The following is a 26,613-nucleotide window of genomic DNA, read 5'->3' on the forward strand; positions in this document are numbered from 1 at the left end:
CCTCCTGCAGGTCTGTCCCTCTGACCCTGTGTTTGTGAATGCAGGCATGCATGCTCATAAACACACACACACACACACACACACACACACGCACACACACACACACACACACACACAGACCCTTTCTCTCCATAAGCTTCTCATCCCTACAGCTGCCTCCCTGTGATACAGCATTCTGGACTTAACGCAAGCCGGCTCTGGCAAAAACAAGGCTCCATTTTGAGTGCCTCTGAATAAGCCGGTGATCCACCCGTGACAGCCAGCAGGGCGCCGCTTCCGTGGGGCTTTTGCCGAGGGCTAAATCCCCCGCTGCCTCAGGAGGCGGCGCTGTGTCCCCTCTCTCCTCTTTCACGTGTAAGTCAGGCTTATTTTTCCCGCGTCTCTGGCCTCCGAGCTGCTGGCCTGAGCTGCGGATCCGGCATCATATTTATCATTTAATTGGCGGGAGGCAGAAGGACGCAGAAGAGCACAGAAGAGTGCGGCATCTCACGCGTGGTGAGCCAGCGGGACTGAGAAGGGACGACTGAGGTGCGGCGGGAGGAGGGGGACAAACATGAGGGGAGGAGAGGGAGCCGGATGGCCGTGGGGCGGCATGGGACCTCAGTTAGATGTGTTTAAGATTGAAAATAGGAAAGAACAACAAAGTATGTTACAGGGACAGTGCAGTCACCGCATGAATGTGGACAAGGCAGTATATTTGTGATGGACCAGTATGCGTGTGCAGTCGCCATGTGTGCTGTTATATTCATATTCGTTTAATTTAACAAACACATGGACTATGTTAGTACACAATACTAGACTATGTTAGGCCACAGTGCTGGACTATGTTAGTACACAGTATTACACAATGTTAAGACACAGAGTGGACTATGTTAGTACGTAATACTGGACTCTTGGGACACAAACTCATCTTAGTTATTTGCTTACCCTTGCTTGACAGTTCATTTGTCACTTATTTTATTCTTCTGATTGAATTTGCGGCATTGGGTTCGTTTGATTAATGCAAATCATTTTCACCGCATGTACACAGCTGTATTACGTCAGTGGGTTTTGCGGGTCTCTATTAAAAACATGTGGTGAGAGGGAGCTTTCTTTGCTCATCTTGGTTAGATTTTGCAGGTATGGACAATGGCACACACTGTAAATATATTGTTTTCAAAGCCAGCTACATTGGCTGCATGCACACAGACTGTATCACACTTAGATTTTTTTTTTTTCTCACTTGCAGGAGTTAGATAGGATCACAAACGTTAGTGAAACCAAGACCACCTTGTGCAAAACAGCTCTCCGGTGTGGTTTTGGTAGCGTGTTTCAGAAAAAAAAAAAACATTTCCCAGCAAAGAAAGCAAACCAGACTTGGCAGAGAGACAGGCTGTCAAACTCATCCAAAATGTCCCCTACGATTCAACTGAGGTGTAAAAGCTGCTGTAAGTGACACTTCGTGACACAGCCTCTGTGCTGGTGCCCATAAATTACAGATCACTGATTTACGCTGCGCAGAAGATCTGTAACATCACAGCAGCACATAATCGGATACCGTCGCTAAGGTTTCCGACACGTTTAATGTTGAGGTTTAAGACGGGTTTTAGCACTGAGTGCAGATAATGAACAGCACACCGCTTATAAATGCCTATAGGGGGGGTCACCATTATCTCTCACAAAATGGCAAGTTGCTGTTATGAAACAGTTGCAGGGCACAGAGCGATTTTCTCGGGATGATTACTTAGGGAAGAGAGGACATTGAAAAACAAACGCCGCTTTGTGTAAACCGAGGACGAGAAGTCATTCATGGGTCAGCGTGGACCCCGAGCGCCATTGCTGTTAGCACAAAAGGGACTGAGAGGAAAACTGCTTCAATGAACTCTCTGAAAAGCACACATTACTGCTTGAAAGTGAATGACATTATTATTATTATTATTATTATTATTATTATTATTATTCAGACCTGCCCCAAAGATGGAAAGACAAAGAAATGGTCCAGCAAGACTGTTCCATCTGTGAAAAGCAGCAGATGGCAGGGGGATGGTAGGATCAAGAGGGGGCGCCGGTGAGCATGTGTGGCGTGTCCATCGCATCGAGGCCTCGGCACTTCCTTTAATTAACTAGACGTAATGGATTTGTGGTGAATGGCCCTTTGAGACGATTTTCAGATCAAAGCGGTCTGTCCCAACGCATCCATTGTTGTCAGGGATATGAGGACAGAGCAGGCGGTAAAGGCCTCTTCACAAGTCTGTCCACACTCCTCCCAAGAACCTGGGCAGGGGAAGTCCGGTCTGCCCACAGAGGTCCAGAACCTACAGCTCTCATTCTTATCCTGCTGCTCATGTTGAGGTTTTTACACCCTATTTAGAGGGGGGGGGCATCAACCACCCTATTTTTGTCTCAACTCCCCCCCCCCCCAGAAAAATAACTAGCATGAATTCCATCCTGTGATGTTTCCCATATTTTCAAGCACATTTCATACAGATTTTATAGTTGGGGTCCCCCCCACTTGGCAAATTTTTATCACTGGGGGTCCGGGGAGGGGGGAGGTGGTTGCGGCATGCTGTATTTCTGGGAATTAAGCCCCCTTAAGGGTCAAATCCTAGAATCCCCTCTGCCACTGATCTTAGCATAGCTAAGTGAGCCAGTTGGTCTCATGCATACATGCATGTTCAATGAGAAAGCTACAGACAGCCGGTGACTAGCAGCCCCCCATTCCACATGAAAGGAGAGGTTGGGGAAGTAGACAGAGATGGAAGAAGCCCCCATCAACAGGAACCATCACACGATGCAGACGGCGGCTGCTGCCTTTACATAATTAATAAATCACCTGATTAGGTCCAGATGATTAATAAAATAAAACTGCATAAAATGTTTGCGATAAGACAAAACGATACATCTCTTCTATAATACGATGTTATACAGAGAAAGAGCTGATGGACAGAGCAACAGATTGATTTTATATAAACGCCAGCGGTGGTTGGCATAACATCAAATCAAAGGAACTCAAAGCGATACAAGACAATCATAAACCACTTTGCAGCCACTTTGCACGATTTCCTGAGCATTCAGTTCTCACAAGCTTTCAATAAATCAAGTGGCTCACACTAGGAATATCTATCTCTGGATAGGGAAGAAAGAGGAAGGAGAGCGAGAGCGATCACACCTTTATCACTCAGGTTGAATAAACGTCTTTTTAGAAGTTCCGAAAAATTCCTTGGCAATGTTCAAATGGATGACAGAACAAGCTGGTAGACTGTGGAATATGACAGCAGCTGTACCAACTGATGCAAAAGTGACAAGAAGAAAGATCTGGATATATTCATAAATAATCATTTAGTTAAACACAACCATTCGTAACAGCACAGCCCTTGTTTTGATGGCCCTTTAAGGGAACTGCTGGATTCATCTGAGTATAAATGAAGACTCACAAAGAGGTCATTACAGGACTTGGGCTGACTGTGCCAATCATTTTTCCTATTAAAAACAGACAAGGCAAACAAAACATTCGGTAAAATGCAACACAGAAGTCATTTAACGAACCCAAGTCTTGTCAGTTTATATAAATTTTTGTTTAATTTAACAAACACTATTTACTGTATGGCCACACACTGATATTCAGTAAAACATAGAGGCATTACTAACACGGTCTGCATTTAACAAGCAAACCAGTTTCCCCATAAGAACCACAAGGAAAAATAAAACTGGCCAAATGTGATTCACGTTAATTTATACAACAGATGTATTCCGATGGTGTTGAAAGATGATTTGGATTGAGAAATCACTGAAAATACGCAAGAACTCCAAGAGATCCTAATTAAGTCCTACAAAAACTCATACGCAGACATGTGCACAGTTCCAATCATCAAATTGTATTGGACAAGAAATAGAAGCTTCCAGATGCAGATTCTGCAGAACACTGCATAATCTGAGGTATGATACCTCCAGGGCAGTTTAACAACTTTTTCCAGTTGTGCTGCTTGAAACCAAACCGTGCTAAGGGACGTACGAACAGTGGGCTGAATACAGAGCCACAAAACCTGCTAAGACCAACCAGGCCCCGGCTAGACCAGATCTGCACATTCGATGGCATTCAGGATGTTCACTGGGCCCAGTTTAAGCAGTTAGAATGACAGCTGTCCCTGCCTGCATTTAATCTGGCTCTTTTTGGGTCCATGGCGAAGACGTTTGGCAGTGTGGCCGCCCTCTATCATCGAGAACAGAAAGCAGTGGCCACCATCTGGCCTGCATGTTTGTCACTATCAACATTGTCACTGCTCCGCTGGTTTGGGTACAGCTGGAATGTCACTCGGCTGTTTGTATCGGGGCATATGGTCTTTTAACGAACAGACGAATATGAGTAGCTCATCGAAAGAAACAAAGATCGGCACATTGACGTGACCGCGGACAGCTGAAATAGGGAGACGGTAACTTTACTTATGACGTAAATCTGGACCAAGGAAGCTTCTCAGCAAAAAGATCTTGGTTATGAAAGCACAGAACTACTCCCAGGCCCTGAGTTCCTTTGGTATCTTCTAAGAGGCCATTCCATAAATATATGTGTGGGAGACCCTGACGCAGGTGCTAAACCTGAAAACCTCCAGCTGTACAAACACATAGTGCATAAAGTGGAAGCCTGTGTAAGACACCCCTGGAAGAGCTTCGGGATCAGTAATACTGTATGATTATACTGTAGATGGAGTATAAACCTGTAACTGCTTTCACATTTTAGGAATCATTTCGTGCCAAATTAACCCGAGCTTTGGGTACAGCTTTGGGGTTATTCACGTCCACCTGTTCGCGCAGATGAAAAACATTTGAGAAGATGGGAGAAGCCAGGACAAGGCAGAGGGACTACTTCTCCCAGTTAGGTTAGGAGTATCTCAGGATCTCCCAGAACCAGCCAGGAACCTCTAGTACTTCTATGGTGATGGAAGAGAGGCATGGTCTGACCTTCTTTGCAGGCTGCTAGGGTGACCCTGACCAAGAAAATGAAGGGGGGCGGGACAATCACAATTGCAGTTAGCAAGCACAGTGCCTCTTTCACAGTGGCAAAGCTGGCAGGCCGCTTTGCATGATGGGATATAATGGATGGACGATAATGATAATTCATAGTCATAATCAGCAACACGGGGTCAATGACATTGCTGCCATTCGAGCTCACTGGACTGTTCATGTGGGAGAATAAAGGACACGGACTAACAGCTCTAAAGCACGACAGTGGCGGCAGCAGGATCCTCCATCTTCCAACTGCATCTCAAAGCACCTCCCTTTCCCTGTAATGGTCAGCAGGAGAGCCTGGAGACGCCATGATTCTGCAGGACACATCTGTGGCATAAAGAACTTCAGCCGTAGCGTGAGAAGCTTCTGGGGAAGCTGCATAGCCCCCGTAAGCTTTCCCCTGCGTGAGGTCACAGCCACCACACACACGCGCTGTCTCTGTCACGGAATGATCCAGCAGGTAGACAGAAGCGATGTCAGACAGTCGAGATTTCACTTCCATCCTGGAGCAGAATGTCTGCCAGACAGCCCAGTGTAAAGTCTGTACCTGCATAATCTCCACTGAGTTTTAGGTGGCCTGCTGGGCTTGAAAATGCCTCTTTGGAATTTCACACTAAAGTCCTACTTGAAAGAGCCCCTGAAAACAACAAAAAGCAGCAATAATAATGGAATAAAAAGATAAAACCTAGAGTTATTCAATACTGGAATCGATAACTGAAGGATATTCCTGGTCAAGCATTGTGTTGGACAAGAGCAAAAGATTACATTTTTATGCTTTTGTTTTTCATATATTATTATACTTTCAACATTTATTTATAAAACTGATATTATGCACAGGATACCTTAAGGTAGCAAAACATTTTATACGCGTAAGTTACTCCTTTCACACTCGGTTGCTATTCCAAGTGAAATGTCAGGTGATCAAAACTTCTGACAACACAGAGGCAAAATAAATACCACAGTAGGTCCAAATCATTTCATTTTTAAAAGATGTGTGATGCCATGTGCCAGTAAAATATTCCCGAAAGCAGATTATTTGCTCAGCCTTAACAAGATTGTTCCTGAAGGGGGATCCTTCTTGCCAGAGAGGTGAGGTGACCGTTGGGGGGCCGTCACGCGCATTAGCGAGCGCTCTGGCTCCGCCGCCGCTGTCTCTGCAAGGTGAGCACCGCTGAATCGCTCTGCTGGGGAGGCCTGCACGGCTACCACGCCGCAACAGCCAAAGGAAAATGTGCCGCTTGTTCCTACAGGAGGATGTTTGGCCTCTGGACCTGCAACGCTGCACTGACAGATCCCAGGTCTCTCGTGGATGTACTGTCCCAGAATTCCGGTACTCCTCCCATATCTCTTCCTTCTGTTCCATTCAGTGTCTTTTATAGTTTTTCCATCCCATGTCTGACCCATCCCTCATCACCTCCAGTCTATCTCTTTTCCATCTCTGATCTGTTCTATCCATTCCTGTTCCACCTTATGCCTGTTTTGAAGTGCCATTTATGCCTTACATAGCCTTTCCATCTCATCTATGTTCCATCGCTGATGTTCCGGAGCCTAATCTGCTGTTACATTCCTGTAGGTCCCTTCCCACGCCTGTTCAGGCTCATCTTTGTCACGTCCAATGTCTGCTCCATGCCGGCTTTCCCCATTCCAACGTCATTCATCTACACGCACGCTGGCACCAGAAGCTCCGGGGCTCCCTCTCCGTGGTCTCTGGAAACCACGATTAAGGAACCGAGCCAAAGAGTTTCAGCAGAACAAACAGTAGCTTATAATGGTTTTTAAAGAACAGGCTCAAGGAGCGAGTTCACTGGGTTATTCGTTGCAGAATGTGAAGTGAGCTTTCAGCCTGCTTTAATAAAGAGAGACAACGTCACAGTCATAACACTGTCTGCATTCCGCTGTCATGGCGTTTGTCATTAGCTGCCGGTCACTGAAAGTCATTTTCTACACTGAAATGTTCCCAGCGATCTTCAGGGCGCAGGCCAAAACAAAACGGCTGATGGAAGAAAGTGAATGAAACACATAAAACTGAGAACACCGGGGTCTCTCTTTTCCGCCAAATGGCCGTAGGTCTACTTTTCCATGTGTTGGAGGAGAGCGGGTGTCTCTACTCATTTCTTCAAAGAACACCCAAATTTACCTTAACCCAAGCTTTCCAGGAAGTTCGCCTGGTCTACACGTGAAATGGGATTACAGAAAATATCAGAGGTAGCAGATAACAGATGACTGAAAACGACTTAATTCTCCATTTCAGTCACGGCATGCAGCTCGGATCGTGTCACTGGAAAACTTGAAAACAACAACAGCAGCAATAATAGGGCTATTGAGATATTCCCGGCATGAAGCACGATGCAGTAGACACAGCTCGTGCAGTAGACACAGCTCACTGCAGCGCAGTTCAGTAGCACCGTGTATGTGGTGACCTCACTGTGTCATGTCAAATGGACCATCCATCCATCCATCCATCCATCCATCCATCCATCCATCCATCCATCAGGAGTATCCATCCAAGAGCTTTAGCCACTTGGAAGGAAATTCACTTATCATAAATAAGCCGCCATTTAGACAGGCCCTACACCATTAGATCCGATACAAATGCACCAGATGCCGATTTCACACAAGGTTAATGACACTGGGTGAGCACACAGGGAGAGAGCCACACGAGGGCCATGGATGTAGAGGCGTCCCGAGGCATAGAGCCTCTGCGTTCTGGCTGTCCCGCGAACCGTCTCGATGGGGCGTGTACCCGAGCGTACATCACAGACTGAGACGGGGGCGAATCTCGGCACAGAAAGCTGGACTGCTGTCAGACCCATCTGCCCCCTCCCTTACCGGGGGCTCCGAAACCATTTTCCTGCAGCGTGTTTGGAGCACAGGAAAGATGCAGGAAGCAGAATGAGACAGGGGCAACTTTGGTGACTAATTAAGTACGAGGTGTCACTGTCCCCGCGCTCTTACACAAATGAGTCACAGATTGTGTGCATAAGCATTGACTTCCCTGTTTTGCCTTTGGTTCCATAACGGATTTAATAAAGTCAGTAATGAATCTTATAGCACCAAAACACTGGTATTCCCAATTCCACCTGGTTTTCTGTTCAGGGTCTGACTTTTATGTCCCTCTGTGCTGAGCACAGTAGTGCAGCTTTATTATGTAATTTCTGAAAAAACACGTGGATGTTGATAGTCCTGCTAAGCAAAAATATGAAGACGCACATCCCACTTTGGGCATATTGATTTCAGGAAGGAGGATGAGGGATCACTGCGGAGGGGGGAGGAAATTACGGTAATACTGTAGATTTGTTGACTGCGGGGTTTTTGTGGTAAAATTTTCCAACTGCCAACCGGGTGGGTGGGGTTGCAGCAGTAAAACTTCTTGCCGATTTATTTTACCGGCACTGAATAACGGAACAGCAGATTTCCAGGACGTGCATCATTTCCTGGTGTCAGATAATTGCTGACAATTTGCGGGAAACTCTCTGAACTTCCAGGACAGGTGAGATACATCTGATTAGCCTGAGCGAACCTTACAGCATTTACAGTACATAGTTTTGCTAACAAATGCAGTTATCCAGTGCTGCCACTGGCTAAAAGTAGCTACTAGCTAATAAATGTAAAGGACAGCTTACGTTAAGTTCCTCTAAATCACACTGAAATGGAGACCATATGGTTCGCGTGGCTGGGCCGGTCTCCACGTTAAGAGGAACTTCGTAAAAAAAATTAAATGTAATGCATGCAATAATTACACATCTGAAAATTTCAAATTTCAAAAAGTCAACAACACCCCGAAAGCCATGGGGGACGAAGCTATGTCACGTCGAACGATGACATCTGGGAGGTTCCTGCCGGTCCAAAGTCCACCTCCCAGGGACTAGGGGCCTCGCTACTGGCTGTCTGGCTTTAAACACAGGCAACACCGATTAGACTGCATGCTAATAAAAATGAATTATTAACAACAACAATAATGTGCTCGGCATACGATAAAAGGGGTCGAGTGTTCAGCGCCGGGCGGTGATTTGCAATGTAACAGCTGGCCTCCAGCCCTCAGCAGTGCCCCCTCCCTCCCTCTGCAGAGCATCGCTGCACAGCCCATAAACTCCCACACTCTGGCAGTGAGGGGCTTTTAACTTTCTGAACTCCTTTACGAGCCCAAGCTAACTACATACCTTAATACGCTTCTCGCAAGGGCAAAACGGCTCCATTGTATCGAATAAAGGGAAAATTATGATTAAGCACTTTCAGAAAAAAGCAGTGAACATGAACCTATGTTGACAAGACATTTATTGCTCTGAGCTAAACTCGTGGGCAGGTTGCCAAGTACAATTAAATAGCAACAGGGAGACATTATTCTTACAGACTGGCAGTGTATATATAATGCTTAATGTTTATGAATTATTGCACACTTAGATTACCAGAAACATATTGCAGGTCTATTATCTTGTAATCGTCGACTTCAGTGACAAATGAGAAATGGGGAAGAGACGCTTTAAAAACCAAGGAGCGGCCGAGACACCAGCTGTAGAATTTACCGCAGCATATCCGCGGGCCATGCGCAAACTGACAGCTTAATTCATGGGCTTTAGGAGGTCAGAGATATATGGCACACTTCTTCTTAAAGCACATTCACAGTAGATTCTCAATAGACACTTATCCAGGTAGCACAGAGGGGAGGGAAATAGCCCTGAAGGTTGCAAATTCAAACAGGGTGGCATGTCTCAGAACACTATGGCAGTGATCAGAAGGCTGCTGGTTCAAATCCCAGTGTCAGCATAAAGATTTCCCCATTACATCTTAATGCTTAATGATGCTTAACCCTCAATTCTCTCTGTGGTTGCCTGCTTTCTCAAAATAAATAAAAAAAATGTACATATAAAGAAGTTTACAAAACAGTAGCAATTACCTGGCTATATATCACTATGTATATATTCATTTTCACAGACAAAGGTGTGAAGATAAAGATTTTTATAGTTTTTTTTTTGCAATGTTGAAATTGCAAACAGGGCCTAGGTCAAATGTTTACGCAGACATAAATGTTCTGGGCGCCTCAGAACAAGCCACAAATGATTACCACAGCCATCTCTCTTCTGAGAGGAAGACGGCCACAGTTGAGGGGTTTGCTGTGGGCCCGCCTTCTGGTTTGTCATCATGAAAAGATACAAGAAAACAGCAAAGACGTCGCTTCCACTGCAGCTTCCCGTCCATAGCGAGAAAAAAAAAAAAAAACGAGATGCAGCACGTTAGAGAAGAAAATTGCAGCCTGGATGTGATGGCGACCGGAATGAACTTAAGAGTAACACCTTTACTATGAAAAGCGACTTGTGCCAAATCCTGTGAATGTTTGTTTGCATGTGAAAATGTCTCGTTTTCATTTGTGTCCTTGTGTTTACTGCTAATGGCAACACCGTTTATGATGGCCAATATTAGAAGACTTTGGGTAACACTTTACATTCACCTTCATAATGCCCTTATAATACATTCATAGAACATTCACTGCACATTCATAATGAATTCACAGAACGTTCATAAGCAGCATGTAACCTCAACAGCTGTAATATATATTAATAACAAACATCATGTGACTATAATGTTCATCAATGTATATTACAGCTGTCATATCTTGTTCATTGAAAGTGTTATGTATGCAGCACTATAAGACATGTTAAGGTAAATGTCTACGCTGTTTATGAATGTTCTATGAATGCATTATGAAGGTGCAGTTAATGAAAAGCGTTTGCGTAAACGATTCATGTCCCATCATGAAATACCAGACAACTTGTTTTTTTATGAAAAACATTTTTGCTCCGGAGTTCTGGCTCACTAGCAGGGCTACAGTTATACCCGACGAGCGTCTTGGTCACTGCCAGAAATGGAATGGAGATGACAGGGACAGTTCTGGCAGAAGGTGCAGGAACTTCATGATTTTTTTTTTCCACACTGTTCTGGTTTCCATCTGTAAAGCTGTCCCATTATGCAGTTCTAGGGGCCGGACTGGGAACACTGTCACGTTAGTTGGCACCCATCAGAACAAGGACCTTCCCATATCTTTGAAGGTTACCAGACCCAGGTACAAACTGAGCCCATGGGAGCCGGCGGTCATTCCTCGGTACCTTCTCATTCATCTCCTTCCCCTGAGCTCATAGCCACACATCGCTCACCAGCATCCCTTTGCAGCAACAGTCACTGACAAAGAGGACGGATTCAGGCAAGCATGCGGTGAGGATGGATTTTTAAGTGTGTGGTGACTGGAAACAAAACAGAAGCTAGTGTGCAACAGATGTCAAGAAAATAAGGCTGTAGCAGCTGCTTAATGAGTATGAGAATTAGCCTGTTAGCAGGAAGTGTTTTACATGTGGCAACTGTCTCCCTGTCTGGATTCCCAGCACCAGGCCGAAAGGATCCAAAGATCTGTGGGCATTCTGACAATCATCATCCCTCATCTTTAGCATTCAGTTATGAGGATTAATATCTAATACGGAGCCCAGGGTTTGGCTTAACAAGACGGGCATGTCGTTTTTGTAAACTTCCTAAGCTGAAGTTGAACAAAAGTTCGAGGAATGCATAGAGCCATCAAGTGTAAAAGTACTGACACCAACTGCTGAAAGAGCTGCTTTTCTGGGCTTTTACGCTCTGTTTCAGGCTCCCTATCTTCCTGGGGCTGCACCTGTGTTTAGCCTATTACTCAACAGGCATGCTTGTAAACAAGTGCACAGGTGCGCTCACTAACCCGAAGGTATAATCAGCAACAGCAAGAAATAAAATAAAATTAGCCATTTGTGCAAATGTCATCGGTAGAATTTGTATGAAATACATTTGAGTTCATTTGAATAATTTTTTAGAGCTTTGGGTGCAATAAAATAATTAAGTGGTTCCACACACCTCGTGTGTCAAGTTTGCACCATATGTCACATGAGTTTTGTTGTGTAACCCAAAGACAAGATGCAGTTAAATGGCATCTCTAAATTGCCCATAATGTGTGTGTCTGTGGGCATATATATATCAAATTGGGGGACAAAATGTTTCATGTCACGTTCATGTCATTTTTTCAGTCCACACAAGGAAAACTCAATTTTATAGAAATGCAATGCAATCAAAAAATGAAAAATGCCAAAACACTTGTATTTGTTTGGTTGCTTGAGGTTAGGGCTGCTTATACGGGTTAATGTTGTCATTGTTAGGGTTTTTCCCACAGAAATGAATGGATGGTGCCCACAAAGATATGAATACCTAACCTATCTGTTTGTGTGTGTGTGTGTGTGTGTGTGTGTGTGTGTGTGTGTGTGTGTGTGCTCGCGCTCTGTGATGGACTGGCTTCCCATCCAGGGTCTACCCATGCCTTGTGCGCTGTTCTGTCTGGGACAAACTCCAGCCCCCCCATCAACCCTGGCCAGGATAACTGGTTGGAAGGTAGATGAGTTCCTCAGTATCACCAGCTTCACAGAGATAAGCCCATGGTTGTGAAGCCATTCAGTTATAATTATACGCCGGAAAACTGAGACTTAAACTTCCACGTGAAGTTTGTGAATTTATACTATTGATCGGCTAAAGAAGCGATGAGGCATCATTTGTGGTGATGTGTGCTAACCTAGTGTTACCTAAATATGTGTCAATCAGTGGCTAATACCACATTGTGACTTTCATAGCCACATGAGATAGTGGTAATTGGAGGAATGCTCTACAGCACAACAAGTCAAAGAAACCCAGACACCCTTAAGCCCTCATGGTCAGAAGCAGACACAGACTGAAGCCACCATAACTTCAACAGGCGCTGTAATGCTTTCAAAAACAGTACAAGTGAGTCCTTCCCCAATGCTCTGAACTCATTTTGACAGCAAATCGGCTTATTTAAAGCAACCGGGATGCATTCAGTAATGGTGAAAAAGGGCCCAGAGAGAATCATACTTCATTGGAGGACGGTTAACAGGAAATCCCCGGCGCATGTGCAGCAATGATGTATAGCAGCAGGTGTTTACATGCTAATACACACACTAGTAATCGCAATAAACGTGACAGTAGGTAATGCAGCAGTCATGTGACATAAAGCTTGTTTATTCAAGTCCCAAGAGGGGCCTCACTGTTACCTTTCAGCCAAGCTGCTATTCTGAGTTTCTTCAGTAAAATATCCAGCTGTATAAATGGACAAACATTTTAAGGTAGATGGGAGTATCGGATACGCAGCTAAATGCTGAATAAACAGATATATTACTGGGTGTAATAAATGTAAGCAGCGGTAATGAACTGGGCGATCTGAGAGTGTGGCGGCAGCGGGATTATTGTAAACAAGGGGAATGCTGGAGAGCTTAACGCGGCAGATTACGTTAGTAACGGTGGCGACCGAAGCTCTGCGCTGATCTGACAGATGCGCTACACCAAGATGCTATCGGCAGCCAGTTTTATGTGCAGGCACATCCGCTGAAGATCAAATAACCAAAACACCCTGGGCAAAAAATAACCCTTGACCACAACTGCGTGCAACTAACGCAAAAGCCCCTGTTGACATTTAACGGATTGCACTCATGACTTGCAGCAGCAGCATCATTGTCTGCAGCTGGTTTTTCTTTAGAGACACAACCGCGGCCACACCAACCCACCCCCCTCCTCCTCCCCCCCCCCTCCTCCTCCCCCCCCCCCCCTCCTCCCCCCCCCCCCCCCCCCCCCCCCCGCCCTGCCCAACGTGAAACAGCCGTTTGATCTGCTGTTCGTTTTCCTGGTTTGTGATATATAGAATTTTTTTGTGAATGTACCTCTGGTACATTCTACAAAAACAAACATCGCTGGGAGGCCGGTGGTTTCTTCAAATGTGATATAGTGAAATTCCCGACGACAAAATAACCGTGGGAACCGCAGATAGTGTCAACTTTATTTTTGTCAGATATGAGTTAGCAGAGGATCCCTATCACACTATGGCATTACGACACGTGAATTACGCAGAAGGGAGAAAATCCGTAAGATATCGTACATGGGACAGTTCAGTAAGACACATACTGTACAGTACTGTGCAAAAGAATCAGGCAGTCAAAGAAAATGTTTAACGTTATGCTCAGAAAAATAAAACGGTACCGGAATATATGTAAATGTAAAGTTACACAATAAAAAAGTTACACAAAGTTACACAATAAAAAAATGACAAGATTTTATGTTCTGCTGTTACTGGACACCTGGTTGGATGGCTAGATGACCCCCGCTTCAGTTTCCAATCCTCACCTCGGGGGCACCTCAGCCATTCGACGTATTTTTCAAATTTCACCACCAGCTCAAAAAAAATTATTACCTCAACTGGCAAAAAAAGCTCAGTGAGGCACTGTTTAGCCAAACATGGTGTTTGTCAAGTCAAAAATAAAAAGGTGTATTGGATGGTTGCTGCAAGGACAGGGGTGACTTTAGGAGAGGTTTTCACACGGCTATGCTGACACACCTTGACAGACATGATAACCATCAACAATGCCAATTTCTCTGACTGCCCTGGACTTTTGCACAGTGTAATATATGTGTACAGTAAGAGTGACAGAGTAACACCAAGAACAGTGGCCTGCATTAGAACAGGAAAACCCGCATTTCCAGGAAAAACACAGGAGAGAAATGCAGTGAAGAAAATAGCCTCCAGGCTACAGAAATTAAACTGCCTTCATTGACCAGTAAAGTGACCACACCCTCTTCTTGTGTTACATCTGCTTCTTCTAACCAGTTCAGCAAGTATTCAATAGTGAGAACTGCCTTGACACAGACTCAAGTTATCTCTCTTTGGACCGCTGCCTGCCACCCATGGGGAGATTTTGCCATTGTGAAGTCACAGCAAGTAATACCAAGCTGTTCCACAAAGGTTTGTGTTTCCATTGATGTCTAATACATGACTGCGAGTATTACTAAGTTCCAATACAGTGATTTTGGTAACATGCTGTGTCATTGCAGAATTGAAGGGATTTTTTATAATGTCTTGCAAAAGTACAATTTACTTTTACAGAATAGCTGTTCAATAAATGTTGCAAAAGTGAAATGGGATTATTAAGTAATATTTATGTCTGTTTGGGCACAGATTTCCCCAGGAGGCTTCTAGAAGCATCAGTCCAAAATGAAAACTGTTTCATGTTTTTGGTCTTGATATTCTGTTTTGCTTTATAATTTGCAGTTTAAAAACCTACTGCTTTTTTGGCTGAGGTAAGCCAACGGAACATGCTGCTAATTTAGCCAATATCTAGCGAATGGTTGTGTATTTATTATGTGTATTTACGAGTATTTATTGCTGTTATTAAGTGATGGAGTTTGTATAGGGTGCTGTGAAATTAGCACAAGCACTCCTCACTTGACGACCTACCTGCTTAAATACTGAGAAGACTTACAACCAACACTCCGACCAGTAGGTATTGCATGCTGTAAAGTATGCAAACCCCTGTAATGTATAATAGAGCTGATTTTCCATATTCTGTTTAGTACAGTATACAGTAAATTACTATATAAACATTTAGAAATATACTAAAAGGTGACATTAAACAATATCTAAAGATGGCTGACATAAACCCACTACCAGTACAGTATGATCCTCACTTATCCACCAATTCGCTTAATGGAACTCGGTCAAGTGAGGAGTAGCTGTACTACAATCACTAACCATTTTAACTAGTCTAACTCTAGCCACTTTGTCTCAGCACATCACCGCTTTACAATTAACTATCCAGTCTGGGGTACTGGTAATGATACCAGTGAAAAGCCCAGTTCATCTGATTCCCACCAGTATGGTCCTTGGAATCAGGGAGAGGTGAGAATAAGTCTACTTGCATCAAATCAGACCATAGATGGTCTGGAAAGTTGCAGAGATTTAGTAAATACCCCAGCTCTGTTCCTGACGTATTACATGCATTTATTTAGCAGATGCACAAAGACGAAAGCAGGCTTGCCCATTTCCCGGGGCAATTAGGGCTAAGGGCCTTACTCACGAACCCACCGGTGATGTCACTCTGCCAAGCATGAAATCTGATATGGTGACTCTGGCACAGAGTCCCAATGCATACAGCCATACATCACCCAAGAAAAGAATTATCTTGGCCCGGCCCCTGGCTTGAAACCGGGACATTCAACACACCAGCACCAACCTCCAATCAGCTGAATCACTCAGCTCGTCAGAAAATATAAACATATGTAATAAATGACACTGATATTACAACTAATAATGAACAAGACCCTGATTTCATCAGAAGGTTATCCCTACTAACAGGTGTCCACGATTGCCATTATTCTCTTTCTCAGCCTGGAGACGGCTTACAGAAAAGCATGACTTGAAAATGGACATTGAAATGTTTTCTGTTATCATCCCTTTGATAAGTTACCCAGCTTCTCCTTCGATTTAATAGTCCCGCATAGTAACCAAAGAACCGGTACCCGCGATACATGTCAGACTAAGAAGCGTATCGACTGTTTCTCAGCAAAGATCTGAGCTTTGGAGCGTCGTACACCTGGGCCAGCTTTATGTGCTCCACCAAGGCCCAGGGGCTTTCAAGGAAACAGCGATGAATTCTTTAGGAGCGTGTTATAGTACCATGGAATATCTATGGGCAGAGTGGTGGAAATAAAAGGAACAGTTGATTCTCTTTGAATGTAGACGGAGAAAACCCAGTGTTAACAGAATAATGGAATGTCTCACACCAGCCTTTATGTGCAAAAATATATCTGTGGATTGTGATCTTCTATGTGCGCAGTTTAAAAAAAAAAAACACATCCTTGTTGTGAGCTCTGCGGACTACAAAGAGCGGCTTCAACCAGCTGTCTTCCAGGCGAGAACATGACCCCTAAACAGTCACATGAAAGAACTGCAGATAATTCCAGATTTTATACAAGAAACAAATGCAGCTTCTGCAAAATACAGAGAACGTTCGTTGTCAACAGTTTTGAGGCCTTGCAGCTCATCTTTATACATCCTGCAGCATTTTGGGAAAATACTGCATTTCTAGGACTTTATTTTCAGTCACATTTGCTTGCAGTGTGAGTTGTAATTATGTGGATACAGTTAGTCCCATTTGCTGTTACTCTTCCTTAACCCATAGATTTCCCATCAAATCAGCTAGTGTACAATTAATTGGTACAGCCAGTCACCTGTTACAACAACCTAAAAGATGTATGAATAGAATATTTATACTTACAAGTGTGTGTCTTCTTTGTTACAGAAATACCTGTAAAAAAAAAGGAAAAATTAGTCCTGTGTTACCAAATATAAAACATTTGTTTAACCTGGTTGCTTAAGGGAAGAGTTAGTGTGTCTATGTTTCTAGAGCGGAACTGAAACTGTAAAATATGATTTTTAATCACAGGTTCACAGCCCCTTGCCAGACTCCCGAATATGTGTCAGCAGCGCACAGTGTGGCGCTTCCTACATGCCTGGGCAAGGTCAGGGGTCAAGGGAACCGCAGAGGTGCCCCTTTCCATGTCTGGGCTAGGTCAGAGGTCATAGGTCAGTGAGAGAGCATTCGGACCATATGCGGCCATCTGGCTGAACGCATCCCAGCAGTGAGGAAGGCTCCAATCGAGTTGATTATGAAAATTTATGCAGGAAGATATTCCTGAATTGTAAATGAGGCGCTTGTGCCTCGGTAGCCTACAAACCGGGTCTCTGGGCCCCACCTTTTGGCTACATCCACGCTGCATGCACGACCTCGGACACGTTTATGGAAGGTAAACCCTGTATCAGTGGTTAATCTCAATCATCTTGGGACGAGGCAGGACCCATGAGCACGCAAGCCTTCCTTCGGCAGCGTGTGCACACATATCCCTCACTCCCCTCCTCCATGCCGGCATTTCCAGAGGCTCTTGATCCCACAGAGAGCGAGAACCGAGGATGTTTCTGCAACAGCACGCAGATCCACGGCAAAGTACCTCTGGGGACTTCACCGGCAGCCATTGCTTATTATTCAACAACATGCGCCTTAATCTGCCAGCAGGACAAAACCAGGCTCCCGATCTGCTCATGGTGGTTGAGGCTACTAAAGATTCTCAGCGTCACCCTGACGTCCGATTACATAAAACCAGGCAGTAACTGACAACAAGCAATCGCTAATTTACCTCCTGGACAACCAATGATAACAATAACGGTGCAATAATTACACGTGTCCTCTTATTAGATATACTCACTTATTCACACAAACATCCTTCAAACTGTGAGTTAAGTAGCTGCGACTCATTACGAACAACATGGACACAGGGTCAAGAGGGTCATTGACTCTTTGAATAAAGCATTAGATCATCTAAGACAAGTGGTTGAAGTGACTTTGAATGTGATATGATTGTTGATGCCGGACATGGTGGTTCTAGCTCAGAAACAGCCACCATTCTGGGAATTTCACCTGCTACAGATTCTAGAGTTTTCAGAGAATAGTGTAATAAACAAACAAACAAAGAAAAAAAAAAACACCCAGTCAGCAGCAGCTCTGTTGCTGAAAACACCTTGTTAATGAGAGAAGGTGGAAAACAATGGCCAGCGAGACCACAAGTACAAAAATAACAGCTCAGTACAACAGTGGCGTGCATGAACTTTTCTCTGAATGCACAGATCATCTACCCTCGTAGGGTTTCTGGAGGGAAACGTGAGCCCTGCTCAGTACTAGCTAGGCCTACTGACTAACCTGGGTACCGATTGCTCTTAGAAGAAGAAATATGTAGGGTGGCTTCTTATTGGATAAATGATTCTCATGCAATTCTTTGTCAGCAGTTCAACTAAGAGGGACTCTAGGTGTGAGGCGGGGACACTAATCCTGGAGTGCTGGCCCAGGCTCATGCAGCTGGTTATCCAGTGTGGATCAGATCCAGTGTGGATCAGACCCAGTGTGGATCAGACCCAGTGTGGATCAGAGGAAGAAATCAGGACAAGGCTAAAGCCAAGCCCAAGGCAGGCTACCCTCAGGACATGAGAAGGTTCTCACTAAGAGATGCCACACAGAACCATCAGAAGAAAATATTAGTAGACAACGTGCAAACTGTAATAAAAGTTCAGGTTTACTGTTATGTAATTGGATCATGCGTCCTGTTCCGAGGAGCTTTTTCATAAGCGATACCACTGCGAACATGATCCAGATACAACAAACTTTTATGGCGTTTGGCCGAGAAACAAACCAGCCACTTCGCTAGTTTCGCTGGCAACATATGACATGAAGAAATACTGCAGCTGCCTGGTGACAGGGTCAGCTCCTAACCCAGTACAATAATAGCTGTGGAGTACAACACCGTCTGTTCCCATTAAAACGTTTAGCCATTCATCACATGCTCCTGCCGCTTATTGGAACGTAACTAGTGTCCCTTCCCTCTTTTCCATGGCTCCTTTTACAAAGGTGAATTCTTCCTTTTCTTTTTTTCTTATTGGGTATATCATGGGCCGTACTGCACAGCAGTACTGCTTCATTATAGCAAAAATCATACTTGTTGGTCAATACTGAGATTACGATTATTTAACAAGATAACTCTTATCTTATATCTTATAATTTCAATCGATTTAGCAGATGTGGATAGTTTCAGTTGAGTGTTAGTCAGAGAGAACTCAATTGGTTGGTTGAAACAAACTCTTGGACTGGATTTTTACTTTCTGCACCTGAACTCTCCACCTTTGCTTTACTATTTAGTATGCACAGTGGCAACTGAGATAGTCTGATATTCAGGTAAACCAATCAGAATAAAGATGATTTCGAAAAAACCTATTACCATACTGGTCTGAGATCGATTTTTTGTTACACAAAATAAGGTAGAAAGGTTATGTCAAAAGAAGCATAATGAGATAATTTCCCAGATTACATCCAGTATATTGCATCCAGTATAAATAACTAAAAAAAATTACCGCTTCATTTCCTGGACTTTAGGTGTTTAACTATTAGTTATTGCGTTTAGCAGCTTCTTGCAACAGAAAGAGGAGAGAAGATATCATAATTATGAATAAGTCTACAAGACACGTTTGAATTCAGGATTTTAAACAAATAAAATTCCTCTTGTCCTGTGTTACATTAGTGGTTGTGTTCTGTCCTAAAGTATGACACATTTCCAGGTTAGTTTGATGATTATGTCAGTATAGCCAATACTTGGTATTGTACTGAAATTTATTTATCATATGTCTATCTAGGTAATGCTCCTCCTACAGTTGATAAAGATGTGGTTAGGTGCTCTGCTTCCTCTAAATTTCCCCTGGTGTGTGACTGTGCATGCGAGTGTTTGCCTCACTGCAGCCTGGCATTCCGAGCAGGGTGTTCCCCTGCCTCATGGCCCGTGTTCCCCGGCATAGACTCCAGGCTCACTGCATCCCTGTACGTAGTGAGCGGTTTGGAAGATGGAAGGGCGGATAAAACCCAGAAGGTTGCCGTCTGGCGAAACTCGCTGAGGTCTGATGGAGATGTTCCAGACACACATGGAAGAGTGTGGTGGCACATCAGTCAGGGGGGCGCCGCTGAGCTGCCAGGGTGGAAATGGAGCTACGTGACAAGCTGTGAATCTCTGGAGGGTAATTATGAATGGGGCCGATTCCCTGGCACATGCCTGAAGCTGCATCTTCCGCACTGTGACGCTCAGAACGACAGAAGCGCTGCAGAACGCAGCAAGCCTGCGATTCTGCTGATGACGCTGAAGTCCTGCCTGCTGATCTTATGGCAATCATACTGCTGCTGTTATGACCCAACCTGTATCTGCACAGGGTTCAGTTTGAGGGTCCAGAGGCTTACAAGCAACAGCACCTAACATCTCCCTAGCATTAAAGTGGGTAGATTTTAATGCTAGCGACAGTAGTAAAACAACAATCTTTTTTTTCTTACGGATCTGACTCACTTACATAAAAACCTTATTCTTCTAATAGTTCAGTTGTTCTTGGAATGCATACTAGATATCCCCTAATCCCATCATTATCGATGATGTCAAAATGAAAGGGTGGAATGTAGGAGAAAAGGACATTTGCAACTATTCTGGGCAGAACAGGGCTTCGGTGATTGGGATGAAGTTTACCATGCTGAAGTCACTCCATCCATCCATCCATCCATCCATCCATCCATCCATCCATCCATCCATCCATCCATCCATCCATCCATCCATCCATCCATCAGCTTCACATGTTCTTGTGAGGACTGTGCTGCTTTACTGAAGTTCTACAATCTATTGACTGAACCTCAAATAAAAGGAGTGATACACAAACTTGTTCATGTCCTCCTTCCCTGTCTTCCAGCCTTAGTAACAGACAGGGACTTCTGTACCAGTAAACATAAGTGAGATAGAAGACAGTACAGAATCAATTATTTAAGTTAATTAAACAGCAAACCTAAAGTAAATCTTATGAAGCTTCAATCACAAATAGTGCTTTGAAAACTGGGAGGCTTCCATCTGGCGTAATTATTCCTTAATACTTCTCTGATTCATTCCAGCTTGATATATTCTCGACTGCATTCTCTAATGGCTCTTTAATAGGACCCCTGAGAACCCAGGAAAAATAAATGGAAGCTCTTTGTCTGGGATTAATATGGCACCTCCGTAAGGTACCTTTAATCGCTGCCGCGAGCTATCGACAACCACGAGGCACTGGAGAAAGTGCCGTAAGGCTGCCGTTCCCACGACACACAAAGCGACACGCAGGCTCATCGGTGCTGCTGTCAGCCAGACCGCTTTATAAACCAGAAATACAAAAACGTAATGATTACAAAAAATATCCTCTCTGAAATAAACCTCTTCAAAATCCTTTGAGAAGCCATCTGTCCAGGGATGTTCAGGAGATTTGATAACCTCCAGGCAAGGTTATTTCTGGCCATTTTTAATTGGTTTTTACTTGTATATCGTTCCTCAGGTACGCCCTGGTGTTTTTTTGTCACTGACATATAGACAAAGCTTTAAATTAACACATCTAAAGAAAAGGTCCATTTGACAGACGTAAATACTTTACAAAATTATTTGCACAGAATTATTTTTTTTAATGTGGTAGTAACAAATTCTTGTTATTTTCTGTTAACTTTATGGCCCCTAAATTAATGTTACCCATAGGAACAAAAACCAATTTAACAGATGGTCAAGGACCCAGAGAATTTTAATTAATTTAAATCATAAAGAATTCATTGATGAGAGCATTACCATTACTAACTGGTCCAAGGAGGGCTGGTACAGTTTTGTAGTTTAACAAATGTTTAGTGTTTCAGCTGGCCCTTACAACATAAATTCATGTACACCGATTTGTCTTAAAAATTAAGAGTGACAACTGCAAATTAACTGTGGTTATGTGTGTTAAACATTGGGTTTATATAACAGAGTAGTTTCATGGACAATAAAAAGGTGAAAATGAACAAGCAGTCATACAACTTGTGGCGTTTCAGTGCCGGCCCGAGTGTGCAACAGGAAGCTGATGCCGTCTACAGGAAGTGTAAGATTGCCATTCTGTGGTTTAAGATCAGAAAGTAATTTGTACGCCTTTCTGTCTGCAGCCATCCCCATATTCATAAAAAATAAAACGGTGCATACTGCTGGCTGCATACAGTCTGCAGAGACAGCATAGTACTGTACGAAGGAGGGGTAGACCCAGGGACGGCATATGGCCCTTCATACCTCTCAGAAGAACGGTACTTTGTAGACCCAGGAAGTTGCTTTTCACACAAATACTCTGTTGTCCAATTAAAACTTGGAGGAACCCTATGTAGCATCACGTATTGAACGTTTCCCTTTGAAAAGGACATAATTTATAAATTTGCTGATGAAACGTAATATCACATTAGCCGAGAGGCACAAATGTAGACAGGGACAGAATGACCGATTCGATTCTGACTGGTTTATGCCTTGATGCTTCGGAAGACCTTGGGTCGGACTCTTCGGTCAACATTCCATATGACTCGAGGGCTGTGACATTTCAGAACACGTAGACGTCAAGCAGGGAAATGAGGCAACAAACAGATGTATTAGACTAGACAGTCCTTTGGAAAAACTCAGCCTAGAGGACAGAGATTCGCTGGCTCACATCCCATTCATGTTTCCCAGAGGGAGACTTCACCCAGCCCGTGCCTCGCCTACGCAACCCCTGCGTAGTTTGTGGGTCTGGCGACGTTCAAACCCACAGCACCAGATACCTGGGTGCTATGACACACCTGGAGCAATGAGGGAGCTTGCCAAGGCTGTGCTGAACATCTGCCAAGGATAAATCGCCCTCAACAGGTTCTCAGGTGCACAGCAAATCTTTTATCGTTCACCCCGTGATTACGATCTGAAGGCCACACAACAGAAATGTTAAAGAAACTTCTTTCATCTGTAGGGCACTTCAATGCCCGCCTGGTGATACAGTCACCCTGAATTTTTGTGCTAATCATATGTGGCTATCTGACAATTTCGGCTGCCACGTTCGGATCACAAATGAGTTAGAAGACTCAGAAACAGCTCGCAATCCTTCACTTCATGATGTATTAATCAAGAAGGTGTGTTACACACATGCCCGGTAAACCAATAGCCAGCAGAGCGATGAATGATTGATGACGTAGACTTAAGGTATTCTTGTCACATTAAGCCATATTAAGGTTGGTTGTACAAATCTTGAGGACAGCAAGCACATTGTAGAGAGTTTGAAGACATGGGAAATTAATCCTGTTTGAAGTTGATGTCATTTAGCTCATTGGACAGGGTACATTTATTCACCTGTCATTCTGACTCCCCAGTAACACAAACCCAAGGCAAACCCACTTAATAGTCCGTGAGATCTGCCTTTCATCACGTTCGCAGAGTTGAATACCGCTCCTCTGTTCACTGTAACATTATGCCCGTAGGCAGGCTGCTGTTGTATAACTACTCTGAGATTCAGGCTGAATCAAAACCAGTTCCGGAATCGATATGCAAAACAAAGACCAGTGAAATCATCGGTAATATTATTATAATTAACATGTGATTACTTATTACTTTAATATTGTTGGGTGCCAGATAGATTCATTGCATGGCTCCACTTTGTGCCTTATTCATGCTGGGATAGATTCTAGGCTCATCATAATCCCATACTGGATAAGGATGGAATGAAGGATGGATGTGTACTTAATGTTGGTATTTCTTGTATTCTGCTCTTATTCCGTCATGAGAGCTGTTTACTCTTTCCTACTGACGCTGGATTCACCATAAAACAAGAACACTTTCTGTCTCACTCCCTTTGCAGGGAGTGCACCCAAACGGACGAGAATTACAAACTGCTTCATTCATCGAGCTGTACAGGTATTTCGAGAGGCAACCCTGCTGAAGGCTGTGGAGGTTACCCAGGGTTCGCCATTGTACGGTAAAACAACCACATGGGGCAACGGGAAGGGCTGCTCTTTTATTTAGTTGAATAATAATCTTAATATACGCTGAATAGCTTCCTCTGCAGGCTAAGAAAACAGCGGTAGCAGGAAAAGGCATCGTGGCGACACAAACCAAGCAGGGGGGTGGTACAGGTCAATAAGGAGACATGCTCAGCTCATTAATCCTACTGCAGGCTAGCTAAGGGGAGATGGCACAACTAATGCTATGCTTCCTAGCATTAAGGTCCTGTCAGTCAGCAGTATCTGAACTCCCGAGGTGTTGGACATTTGTGCATTCGTCTCTCAGAAACACAGATGTGAGTCTGGTTAAATTCAGTTAGCATAAGATGGTACAGTAGCAGTTTTCATCTATTCCTTTTGTGCATCGTTAGCGCAACTGAGTGCGCGGTACATGTCTAGTGTTTACAATAGACCACTAAGGTCTTGCAGCATTCATTAATCATGTTCATTAAGTGGCAAATACCTAAACCAAGCATCGGAATTTAAGTGTAGCTAACCGTCAGCTTAGTAGAGAATCCTGCAGCTGACCGCCATTACAGATGAGGTGTCTCGGGACTGGTTATCTGCTTGAGAAATTCTAAAATGAGAGGCAGGAGAAAATGGGGTGAACGGGCCAATCGGAGGGTAACACGAACTCCCTCGGACGCACGCACACAGAGGGGTTCGAGCAGGGCTAAATCCTTAAACTCTGCGCTAAGCAGTCACAACAAAACGGTGTGAAGTAGTAATAATTCATGGCAAAGTCTATAAACATTCCCTTAGCTGCAAGCAGCTGCCATAAACATCTTAATTAATTTAAAAAGCCGGAGACTAGAAAATTACAATGCGGTAAGGAACGGCCTCGTCTGCTGCTCCATAGCACTAGAACAGATTGGGAGCTTAAATTTTTAAACACGCCTTTCATGTTCTCTAGAGCAAGAAAAAGCCTTTGAACAGCCAGGTCGCTAGGAAGTGCACCTACAGTACCAGTCCCTCACCGCCAGGTCATTTCACCCATCTTTTTATCTTATGATGGATGCTTTTGTTTCATATTAGCGTCTAAACTGCGACGAGGAGAGGGCTCCGACGACCCTCGCTATTTCCTTCAGGGATATCAGATACTCTTTCATATCCTACTCATGGCCTTAATCTCCCCCATTTTCTTGCCTGACTCTCCCTGCGGTCTTGAGCCAAGGAACGCAGCTTCATTCAGAGACGTGAAAAACACCTCTAGCTATTTCGAGCTCATGCAGGCCCAGATGCGTCTCGAAGTTAGGTGGGATCGGTACTATAAGTAATAAGGTGTGGTTTGGGAGTTAAGAACAACATAAATAAAACGAGAAACAATGTAATAGTAATCATTAGCATGATTGTCGAAATTCTATACCACTTATCCAGTACAAGGGTTCCCATCTCAGGAAGCACAGGACACCCTGCATAAGGTACCAAGGGGTCGGGTGTAGCTCAGCTAGTCAGGACACTGGGCCCATCCTCAGAAGGTCGCTGGTTAAAATCCTGTGGTCAACAGAGTGATTTTACCATTGGGCCCTTGGCTGCCATAACTCCAACTGACTGACCCTGCTTCCTACAATGCATGTTGCCTTGCTTTATTTGCCATCTGTCAAATATATAAATGTATGGGAGACATAAATACACCAATCGTCTCCTAACTGCCTCTCCTGCAATTCAGAGACACAAATACACCTAAGTGCATGTTTTTGGATGGACGGCAGAAAGCAGAGTATCAGAGGAACGTGCAAACTCCACACATTGAAAACCTGGGGCAGGATCCACAGCACCAGTGCTGAAAACATGAGGTTATAGCGCAACTTACTGAGCTACTCAATTATTATTATGCTGGCAGGCTGGGTTAAACTCACCTATACATAGAAAGAAGTAGCTCCTTTAAACATCAGTGCATTTATGGACAATATTAAAGCCTGTGTGGCCTGTAGCCAGGAGGTGATTCTGTGTAGTAAAGAGGAAAGAGTTCACCAGCTGTTCAACATTCTCCTAATGCCGCTGCTTTCTATGACAACGGGACCGGAGCGAAGGACGCGGCAGAGCTGTCGGCGAGCTTATCAGTACGTCGCTGGGGGACACCTGCTTCAGTGCTGCCAAGCTGGTCAGGCTGACTTTTGAGGGCCTGGAGGACAGTGAAACTCGCATGGCAGCACCAGGGACATCTGGGTGAAACGCTGACATCCACCACAGCAGACGGTAGCGGATCATCACCCCAAAAACTGAGCGGCGACTCAACATCCAGAACAGAGAACGGTATCCAGAGTGAGTCCATTAATTATGGATTTTGTTTACAAAGCGTAAGATGAATGTCACACTAGTGAGATAAGTGTGTCTAAACTGCATCTAGCATTCGCAGTTTTTTGCAGCTGTTTCCTGATGA

At 44.1% G+C, this 26,613-nt stretch overlaps 1 protein-coding gene and 1 long non-coding RNA gene across 2 annotated transcripts in view; one reads left to right on the plus strand and one right to left on the minus strand.

Annotated features, from left to right (window-relative positions):
• Positions 1-26,613, minus strand: part of LOC125706111 (nuclear receptor ROR-alpha A-like) — a 204,596-nt gene that overhangs the window by 56,711 nt on the left and 121,272 nt on the right. Inside the window, exon 2 of the mRNA XM_048972650.1 lies at positions 17,106-17,135. Coding sequence (XP_048828607.1) covers positions 17,106-17,135 — 30 coding nt within the window. The remainder of the gene's footprint in view (positions 1-17,105; positions 17,136-26,613) is intronic.
• On the plus strand, positions 157-6,247 carry LOC125706112 (uncharacterized). The gene is made up of 3 exons (XR_007381897.1): positions 157-528; positions 6,051-6,144; positions 6,234-6,247. It is a non-coding gene; the product is annotated as an uncharacterized LOC125706112 (long non-coding RNA).

Source organism: Brienomyrus brachyistius, chromosome 13, assembly GCF_023856365.1.
Source record: "Brienomyrus brachyistius isolate T26 chromosome 13, BBRACH_0.4, whole genome shotgun sequence".
In the NCBI taxonomy this organism is placed as follows: domain Eukaryota; kingdom Metazoa; phylum Chordata; class Actinopteri; order Osteoglossiformes; family Mormyridae; genus Brienomyrus; species Brienomyrus brachyistius.